Source organism: Cryptomeria japonica, chromosome 2, assembly GCF_030272615.1.
Source record: "Cryptomeria japonica chromosome 2, Sugi_1.0, whole genome shotgun sequence".
NCBI classification, from domain to species: Eukaryota; Viridiplantae; Streptophyta; class Pinopsida; order Cupressales; family Cupressaceae; genus Cryptomeria; species Cryptomeria japonica.
This window is the reverse complement of record NC_081406.1, coordinates 261,391,292-261,402,511: the sequence shown is the minus strand read 5'-3', so window position 1 is coordinate 261,402,511 and position 11,220 is coordinate 261,391,292. Positions and strand designations below refer to the sequence as shown.

Here is an 11,220-nt window from a genome sequence, read left to right as displayed (position 1 = left end):
AAAAGTACTAATTAATTGTGATATATTAAAAATATATTTCTGACATACATGAGACTGGAAAATTGTTCATATGAATGGTAGATGACATACCACTTTATGTGTCTAGGTATTGAAATATATAATAAATAAATATTTTTAATTCATTTATTTGATTAAAAACTAATTTACATATTAAGATTTTAAGTATAAAAATTATATTAAATTATTCTATTGTCACCAAACAAACCATATACATAATTATTACCATATTATGTGATTTTTTACCTGTACTGCTCAATCATCACATAAGCTCCCAATATAAGGTGACAACATCTACACCCTATGGATCACAGGGTCCTCCAAAGCATAAATAATAGCAACTATAGAACAAGTGAGGTCACATCAATAAGACTAGATGGTCTCACTATATGATAATCTATTTGACCATACTGTTTGTGAGGCTAGTAATTGAATGGAGTGTGTACACCTCTATACCCTCTTTAATAAATGATGGCATTGTCATATGATAAATTTTTTTTTTTTTTTTTTTCTTATTATAGAGATTTTTGTTGCCAGTGTTTAATGCTTTGAATACTTTTCTATCATCTTAAACCTAATTTTCTTATCAGGATGATCAATTGCAAAGTCAATAAGAACTATATAAATACCCAACTAAACATAGAGCAATAAACAAAGCAAAATATATGATCAGCAGCAAAATGTACACATAGCACCAATCAAAATTATAGAGACATTTAATATGAAACAATGAATGATTTAATGTGTAAAGAATTTTTAAAATATATTTTTAAATGTAGCCTATCATGGGAAGACCTTTAAAAAGAACAAGTTTGAGATATGTACAAATCCATGCCAACATTGAGAGCGATTTATATAACACACGTATCGTGAGTAGGTCCTCAATTTCAATCAATTCGGTCACATGGATTAGCTGATGGGCGCGTGGGTACTAATACCATGAATCTATCCCCTCTAATTTCTGGCCAATTTTTCTCAACGACTTTATCAAAGATCATGCCTGTTAGGTATTGTTATAATTGGGGGCTCCCATATGACCATAGCGGCAAGTGTCAACAGCTAATAAAATATATATAATCTAGCGTTCACTACAGGAGTTCCATTAGCCGGACGTGTAAGGCGCAGATCTGTTCCAGACATCTTGGACCAAGTTCCAGAGAGCTTGGAGCGCATCTCTACCGTCCCGTATTATAGCCCAGAAGAGGAAATTACAGAAATGCCTAAAATGACGCAAATCCAGTCAAAAAATGTGGTACTTGAGACTCATTTTTCTTCGTTTATAGGGACAGTTGTAGCCAGTGGTTATTCGACACGTGTTTTGTAAAAGTCTAAAGAAAACCGTGACTTCAATCCGACGTCATGTAGAGGAACCAAACTTTAGCAAACGTGGCGCATGATGAACGGTGGAGACTAAAGCTGCAACACGTGTCCCGTTAAAGCAAGACAGCGTGTCAAAATTAAAGATAGTGTCGCTGGTTCCTAATTTGGAGGTATATTGATCCGACCCCTTAAGAGGGGTGATGCCACACTTTTGATTGTATAATGTCATTATTTCATTTCTTCCCTGATTTGAAGGAAACAGACATCGCGACAGATCAAATATGTCTGGTACATAACAAGAGGGGCTTTTCAATAATTATAAGAGGTATATTTTCATTTATGTTGGGGGGGCTCAGATTGCCTACATTACACGGAATTGCAGTAAAGACTGACAACCACTGAGATATATCCTCCACTCCATCTCCCACCTGCAAAAGATTCTTCCAACTGTAGATTTAATTAGTTTTTGAGCGCGGACTTTAACTGAAATTTGGGGCTCTTTTTCTTTAAAAAATGGTGATTAAGAGGCGGCTGGGATATTATCTTATTTAAGAGTCTCGTGATTGTAAAGAGACAAAGCCAACAAGATTCACACTTGATGCGAGTATTCTATCATGGCCACACAAGTATTGGATGATTTCAACTGAAATTTTTGGCTGTATGTCACGAGAAGGAAGAGCATCAATTAAGAGGACTGCTGCTGTGTAGATTGATGTTCATGTTGGAAAAACACCCAGAAACTTTTTAGCAGGGCTTAAGGGTTTTTCTTTTTTCTGCAAACGATACAGAATTGTGGCGTAATGGTGTCTGAGTTTCGACATGTTGATAGTTTTGATGCGGCTTCGTCTCGGAGTGTTACTACTGCAGAAAATGAAATCGAAGCTGCCAAATGCATAGTTATTAGCGTAGATTTAATTCGTGCTGCTAAAAAGCAGCTTCAGCTTCTGAGCAGTGTGAGGAATATGCCTTGGCTTCATCATGGTCCCCTGTTAAACGAGGCCATCCGACGGTTTGTATATGATAAATATAGCATGGAGTTTTTTTATGGTCCATGAAAGATTATATATATTGTTTTTCTTTGTATGATTTGACACGTTGATCTAAATTTTTTTAGACAAATCTAATTCTGAAAATTTGATATCATTGATTGATAAATTTGTGTTTGGGTTGATAATTGTGTAGGTACAAACAGGTTTGGATGCCTTTAGCAGCAGAATTACGACAATCTCAGACCCTGCTGCCACCCTTGGATGTTCAATGGGTTTGGCACTGTCACTGTTTGAATCCGGTTTGTTACTTTCGAAATAAATTCGTTTATACCAGATGCTATGCACAATAATTTCATGAGATTGTTCTTTCAAATAGTCTACAGTGGGTTTGTAAATTTGATTTTTTCTTCACTATATGATTTTTAATAGAAGAAGTTTTTGTCTAAAGATTTGTGTGAATGTATCGAATTGCTAATATAAAATCCTCCATTCTCCAATACTGCACGGCCAAAGATAATTACAGTGCAACTTGAATTTTGCAGGATGCATATCAACAATATTGCACTTCACACTTTTCCAAAATCATTGATAAGCCTCTTCTTCTAGAGCCCAAAAGCGAGGTCGAAGCTATGTCAAGATGCAAGAAAATATGGAGTCAGAGATTTCCTTCAGAAACTTTTGATCTGCGGGTAAAACAACGGCCAGGTATGGTGTATCCTATGCCTAATACGGAGAGCAAGCTTGAGAAAGATGGCTTTGACCTCGTTGCTGCCATCTCTAATCAGTGCTCATTTTATCAACAGGTAGCTAACTGAAACGAGAGATGATTTCATGTAAGCTTTTTAGTAAAAAGTAGTGCTGGTTCTAACCTGGTTGGCAAATGGCAGGTCTTTCAGCCATTTTTGTGGGAAAATCAGTTCCTGGTAGCTGCCAAAGAACGTTACAAATGCTTTCTGCATTTGGTCAATAAACACAGAGGAGCTTTTTCTTGTATCCCCACTGTGGACATCCTTCTCATGTGGACTACACACCAGGTATAACCCACTTCCAAAAACATATAAAATTCCCCAAACTTTATGGTTTTGTATCAGTACCAACAATTTCAATACACCTGAATTTTGCACATTCAATGCATAATATTGCTCTGATCCTCTTTTGGGTATATACAGAGTTATCCAGTGGCATATGCCAAGGACGTTGAATGGCTAGATGGAATATACGGAGGAGCAGCCATAGACAGAGGACCCAATGCTGTGTCAGAGGAGGATCTCCATGAAACAGCAAGACTATGGGAGGATACTTTTGGAAAGCCTTATGAGACAGCAGGTGCAACGTTCGATTCCATCCAGTCCAAACCACTTTCAATTCCCAAGGCTTTGGAAGGATTTAACACCCCAAAGCCCATATACTGGGAATATCAGGACATTGATGTTAATGGGAAGTACAAGACTTTGGAGCCCAGATATGTCATGGAGGTAAATAAATTTCAATAAAAACATCATATGCACACAAATTTTACTTCACATCTCTACCTCAAATTCAATACTAAGAAACCTTCTTATCTCTCTTCTTGTTATTGTGGTGATGGAGTATTTTTTTGTTTGTTAATGAGCAGGTCTGTATTCTTATTAAAGGCATAGGAAGGGCTGACACAAGGGAGGAGTTCAGAAACTTATTCCTGCGGCTCAAGGCAATTGATTCCTACAAAGAATTGAGGTCAGAAAAACCATTGGCCAAGCTATGCTCAGACACCAGCTGGCATAAACCATGGGTTTTGCAATGTGAAGCGAATACCAGAGGCCTAAAGCTCGATCTCCGATCATATATCAACACTTGCTTTGGTCCTCTGAGAAAATCAAGGCGTCTGAAAAAGCTTGTTCTTCAGTGGCATGAAATTCTGCAAAGCCCATCACTGACTCTAGACAAGTCCATTACCATAAGATCAAATTCTGTGCCAAAGAATTCTAATGCAGAACCTTCTTGTCTCAGACTGGTGGCATCCATAACTCCCCCAATTCAAGCTCCATATCTTCTGAAATGCGTGCCAGATCGTGTAACAGACGACACGGGTGCCATGGTATCGGATTACGTTCTTCGGATGAACAGATACCGACCCCAGGAAGGCCGTTGGATTTCGAGAACCGTGCTCAACCATGCCGGTAAAGAATGCTTCGTTGTACGCATGAGGCAAGTTAGTCAGCCATTCTCCTGACACATACTTTTTTCTGTTGTTTAGACATTTATTAACTAATCTACATATGGCGTGCAATTGAACAGAGTTGCAAGGGGCGTTTGGAGAAGACGCAGTGACCGCCCTGTGGGAGTGGACTGGAATGAAAGGGTGATACAAGTTTGCGAAGGAGCATGGACATATGTTGCAGGTTCTATTGGCATCGCCCCAGGTAGTTTGCTTTTCTACCTTCTGTTGATTCTTCATATTCATTTCTCCTCTTTCTTATATATTCTTTTATTCCGATGTAATCTTAAAAATTCTGATGATAGATCACTTAATATGATGTACATAATCAAAACCAAAAACAATAAATTATCAGCACAATAAATTACAAACGATTATGAAAATCTAATATTATTAATTCATATAATTTTGAAAACTGCAGGGAATGTAGTGGGCACTGCAACGCCCATAGCAGATGATCTAGAGAACCACAGGATGACATGGGAACTCTCGAGCGGTGAGATTTTCACCATACAGATGCCAATACAACAGTTGGAGTGGGAACGGCATCTGGAATTTACACTCAAAAACACCCCCAAAGGAAAATCGGTAAGAAACCTGCAATTCTCATCATCAAAGCCATTTGTTTCAACATATCTATGATTAGAACTCAAGATACCTTCTTTTTGCTTCTATCATTCTTGTACTTTAACTGTTGGACTGGATCATCCGCCAGATTGTACTTTGGAGTTAACTACTAATAATATATTGCATTGTTATTTATTTTGAACATTAACTTTATAACATTTTAAAAATATATTAAAAAATTATGAAGAAAAATCTGTTTTGGGTACAGCTTTAAGTTAATGCCTAATCAACTAATAATTGGCATGTATTTCAACTTGTCAACCACATTTTTTTTTCTCTCGTCTTTTTTATTCTTTTAATGTTCCATGCCTTTTAAAATTATAATATCACAGGAGTCATCTTACTTTTCTTCGTATGCAAATCTTCCACGTTTTTATTTTAATTTAATCTTTCTAAATCAAATATTGCTCAGGTCAACCGTGCCTTATATCTTTTATAGATATTTTATAACTACATTAGGCTCAAACACATTTAATATATTGTTTTGCACTAATAATAAATCTTTTATATATACTTTATAACTACATTAGGCACAAACAAATTTAATATATTGTTTTGCACTAATAAAAAATATTTTTATTTTGTTAATAATTCATGCTGTTAACATGATTGACACATTATTTTGCTTCAATGAAAAAATAATTTATTTATTTTTAAATTGTTAAAGAATCAAAAGTGATTATTATTTTTTTATCTTATTTCAGGCAAGATTGTTGAATGGGCGAAAGCTGCAGTACCAAGTAACGGGGGCAAAGGACGACGAAGAAGAAGGCTTTGTAACTCTGGTTCGATACACAGCGCAATGCCCACAAGGAAAAGCCACTGCTCTCTTTAACTGGAAGGTCTCTGCCATGGAATTTCAGGCGAAGGAAGATGCAATTCTACTTCTCCTCCTCTGTAACGCCACAGTTCGCACAGTCGCAGACTTTGGGGGTGAGGGCGACAGTCTAGAAAACTTCTTTATCAGGAAGAGGAGGAAAGAAGCCAAACCAGGAAACAGGGACTGGGGATCTGTAGTAATACAAAATTCACGATCAATAAGGGATCTAACATTTTGGTATTTGAATCCAAGGGAAGTTTTAGGGCTTCCACCTGTGGATACCAATCCTTCGAGACTAAATTCAGAGGAAGAGGTTCATGTATATTCGAGTAAAAGCTGGTTATATATGGATGGTGTGGTGAGTCCATTTGCTAACAAATCCATTAGGAAGGCAGTCTCTACTGATGTATTGAATATAATGGAATCAGGCGGAGGAAATCAGTTTGGAGGGAACCGTGGTGGGGAATCCACAAGGAGGACTCTCAGTGGGATTCCTGTACATAAGGGCCAGAGAGGCTCCTCCATTGGCTAATACAATTGTATTCATGGAGCATTTTCTATTTTCGCTCCTTTTTATTATTGTTTATATGGTTAACTCAATAGTAAACAAGTGAGGTGACATGAGAAGAGGAAAACGGTTTCCCACAAGCAAATTCGCCTAACTTTTATAGGCAATTGTAGAAAACGCATCTAAACATGTAAATTAATTGATAATAAGATGATTGAGAGGTGTGGGTTCAGCAGTAAAGTTTTGGAATTTTGTTAAGTAAAGATATGGATTTCTCCTGTCTATAAGAGTTTGTGTACATTTTATTTAAATTAAATATATGAGATTTTCATCATTATATAAGATTAAATTGTGTGTATTTAAAGTAATATATTATATTTGAATTCTAATAAATAATATTGAAAAATAAATATGCATTCAATTTATAATTTAACTCATTCAATTTATAATTCAAAGTATATAATTCTTAACTAATTTCATCTTGATTTGGAGTTATACTTATTACTAGAGTTTATTAAATATTAATCTTTTTTTTTTTAATGTATCTATGAAATTAATTAATTGGATCTTACTTCTTTGAAGATAAATTGCATGTAGGTTATTCATCATTATCTTCATCGTCAAATTTTCTTTGTTTGACCTTCTCATTCATATCCTCATTTATACCCATTTCATTTAATACTTATTTATCAAAGAAAAAATTGTTCTAATTTGTCCAATGAAGAAATGTCACTCCATGATGTCTCATACCGAATTTTATCAGCACCTACTAATTATATATAAATCTAATATTTTTTAAAAGTTAAATGTGTTGATTTCATAAATATATTTAAGATCAAAAGAAAAAATTCCCTTTCATTTCAAAGATTATAAGATGCTAGCTACTTCTTTTGTTTGAGGATAATCTCACTTGGAATCTACATTGTAATTTCATTTCATTTGGTTGCAAATCAATTGCGTTATATGGGGTTCTGGTTAATATCTACTATTAGTATGCACATGATGGTTTATCATTGTTCATTGCTATTGTAATTTGTTGTTATTATTAAACATTTTAATTTTCTCAAATTCCATTGTAATAAAGAAATGTTTGGGAGTTACTTTTTTTATTTGTTGGGTTAGTGTGTAGAATGAAATGATAATAATGTGATGTAAATAATGATTAAATTTGAGATTGATAAGATCTTAATTAAATACTAAATGTAATATTATTTGTTCTAAATAATTAACATTTCAAAAAGGTTTTTAAAAATCAATTTAAAGCTAGTTTTGCATAATTATCTTGAATCAATACATTACAAAGACCCAACACTTGTAGAACATTTTTAGTCATTTTAGAATTTGATAGAAAATCTATGACATGTTATGCTTCTCTCTTGATTCTATCCCAATTCCATGCTATACTATGAAGCAATTTACTATTGCTTTATAAACTATAGAGGCAAAATATAGAATAGTATATAAGGTAAGAAAATAAATAACAAGTAGCTATGCATTATTTTTTAATACTCAAAGAACATTAAGTACCACTTTCTTTACTCCATTTTGACAATCTATGTGTCATTTTGTTGTTCAAGAATCTAATGTTTTATATTAAAAAAAAATATAGAAGCATATCATCATTACAAAAAGCATCGCGTCTAGTAATAGATGATTCATCTTCAATATTGTAGGATAAAGGAATAGATAGATGAACCTTTTACCAAAGGATTAGGTAAAATTGAGTTTGTTTATCTTAGAGCTCTGTAAGTTTACAAGAAGTCACATGAATATTTGGTGATTGTCATTTAAGTGAATTATTGTGACTACTTGCCATTGTCAATAAGTGATTGTAATGGGTGCCTCCCATGAATATTTAATGATTGTCATACAAGGAGATTATTGTCAATAAGTGAATGTAAATGTAAAAACCTAACAAAGCTTTGTGTTAGGACTCATTTTTTTAGATTATGAGAAGATAATTAAAATTTATTTGTAAAACTAGTTTATAGAGGAATGCTAGAAAAAAATAATTCATATAACTGATACAAGCTATACCGATTCAATTGTTACTGCCATTCACCATCACTCTTTTATTTTATGTCAACATTCATAGTTAACCTTCATAAATTCCTTTCAAATAACTACAATAAATAATCTTAATTATGCATATTTTGCCTATAAATTATCAAACTTCAATTCTCTTTAATCTCTATGTTTCTTTTGTGTCTATTTTTATTCAAATTAATTTTTTAATTTAATATATAAATAATCTTCACATTTTGATAGATGTGGCTTTTATTTCAAAATTTTCAAGTACTTATTGGCAGTTATTCTACACATGCATTGATTTACAATATTTTTTGTAATATTGTTGGATTTTTCTATCCCATTTGTTAAATAAATTTAAATAAATTTGTTTTACATCATAGTATATTCAAGAAAAAAATCCCTCGAAAACCATTAAAAATCTCATTTTTATTTTCCATTATTAGCTAGTGGAATTTGGTAATGTCGTAGATTGCTTGGTTTTAATTTCATCGACAATAATTGATATATTTTAATAGATTTTGAGAGTCAATTTAATTTCTCTAAGATAAATAAACTTACTTTATAAATGATATTGATACTCCTTTTTAGCATTTATTTCAATCTTAGGGATTTAATTTGACCAGTTATGTACACTTTCTAGAACTGACAATGAAACATCTTGATCTTTTCTTTTAGGATTCAATGTGCACCAAACTATCACAAAACTAAAGAGTGAGAAGGAAAATTACACAGACCCTTCCCTACTCCATTTAACTTTGATTTCTCAATTACTTTAATTTATAATATAGTTTTATTATTTTATTTTTAAATTTGCAATTTAGTTTAGAATTTATTTTTAATTGAATATTTTAGATAAAAATTATAAATATGTATTTATAATTTATTTTAATTTTTTATTTAAATTTAATTATTAATTTTGATTTTATAATATTTTGTAGTAGTTATCAATGGTATACAAGATAGAGAAGAATCCCATCACAAAGAAAAATTATGGTTTAGAAATCTCCTATCATGAAAAAGGAGGTCACCAAGATTTTAAAAAATTACCTAAAAGATAGTGATAAGAAGGACAATAACATAAATTATGGGTATCTTGATTGTTTCTAAAAAATGCTTTCTTAAAATGATAATATGAAAAATTGTAATCTAAACATGGATGGATACCCTTTCTTTGTTATGCTCTTTCCTTATACAATTTGATTCAATATATGAGACCATGTTGATGTTTTCTCAATGTGACATGTCATATTCTTATTACTATAATATTATAAATCTCTTGTTATTCCTTTGCCTAATCTTTAGAAGAAGACAACTTCTCTAATGAAAGAAAACTCTACACTCAATCCTCTTTCGAAGTGTGTGTGAGAGAGAGTTAAAAGTATCTTAATAATCTTACATAATCATCAAATGAAATCTTTCATGTTATATTGTGTATGAAATGAAATTGGTAAATGTATTTTCTGAAACAACTAATAGAAAAAAAAAACATTTAATTAAAAATTTAATAAATTAATTTTTTAATAACTATTCTAAATATTGTTTTAAATAAATATTACTACTGATAAACTATAAAATATTAAAAATATATATATATATATTCAATGAAGTCTCTTCAATTATTAAATCTATAATCTTATATTAAACTTATAAAAACACCTTAAAAAATTTATTAAATAACCAATAGACATATAATACTCTATAAATACATTTAATATACATTATTAAAAAAAATTATACCTATCAACAATCCAATAATGACAATAAATCCAATAATGACAATAACTTTAAGTGCATTGATATTCACACGATGTAAAATAATTAGAATGCAGTACATAAAGTGAGTTTTGAAGATGCCTGCCCATCCGATACCTATTATAAATTCAATGTATTTAAAAGACTAGATAGGTTATTTAATTCATAAAATGACATGTAAGCAACCGCCTACTTTTAGATCACTGTTTTTACTTTTCTTATGTTGGGATGTCGATTTTGATTGTAGTGCCTTTACCTCCAAGTTGCATGCTAGCTGGGTGACTTCCACGTATTATCTTTTTTAAGACCATCTATTTTATGTCACGTCGATGCCTCCTTTTCTAAACATAGTTTGCCACAAACAACTAGACATAGTGAATGTGCATTCAACCATGATAGTCTCATTGTAAATTGGTTTTGTTAAGGCATTTGGTGGATTCATACCACACTCCCATGCAACACATTTTGAATCAAAAGGATCAATTATGTAGATGGATTTTGGGAAGGGCTCATGCTAGAAGGTTAGATTGGATTTTGAAGGCTTGGACATTAATGATACCAAGCGGCGATAAGAGAAGAGGTGGATAATGTAAGGCAATATCTTATATGTTCATAGGTTGGCATATGTTAGGAACTCTGGATTGTGATGTAGCGGAACATAAATACCACTATCAATTATGTTAAATTAACGTTTTGAAATGATCATGATCTTAGCTGCAATAGTGGATTAGGTGTTGCTTTCTTATACTTCTTTTGCATGTACATATATGTGCCCAGCGTTGCCCCCTTGAATACTTTCCTTTTACTTTGAGCTTTGCATCTTCCTTCTTCAAACCATATTTTACAACTTTCAATTCTAGTTATTACCTATATTAGCTCAAAGGTACTAAAAATGAAATGAATCATTTCAATAATCATTCATGTCTAATATATAGAATATAAGATGAGGCTTAAATGA

At 32.4% G+C, this 11,220-nt stretch overlaps 1 protein-coding gene across 1 annotated transcript; it reads left to right on the top strand.

Annotated features, from left to right (window-relative positions):
- Positions 1–1,562: 1,562 nt before the first annotated feature.
- Positions 1,563–6,766, top strand: LOC131050559 (glycine-rich domain-containing protein 2). The gene is made up of 9 exons (XM_057984760.2): positions 1,563–2,347; positions 2,521–2,626; positions 2,870–3,130; positions 3,215–3,361; positions 3,497–3,802; positions 3,943–4,514; positions 4,605–4,729; positions 4,946–5,112; positions 5,856–6,766. The coding sequence occupies exons 1-9, from the start codon at positions 2,139–2,141 to the stop codon at positions 6,501–6,503; spliced, it is 2,541 nt and encodes an 846-aa protein (XP_057840743.2). The 5' UTR covers positions 1,563–2,138; the 3' UTR covers positions 6,504–6,766.
- The last annotated feature ends 4,454 nt before the right edge of the window (positions 6,767–11,220 follow it).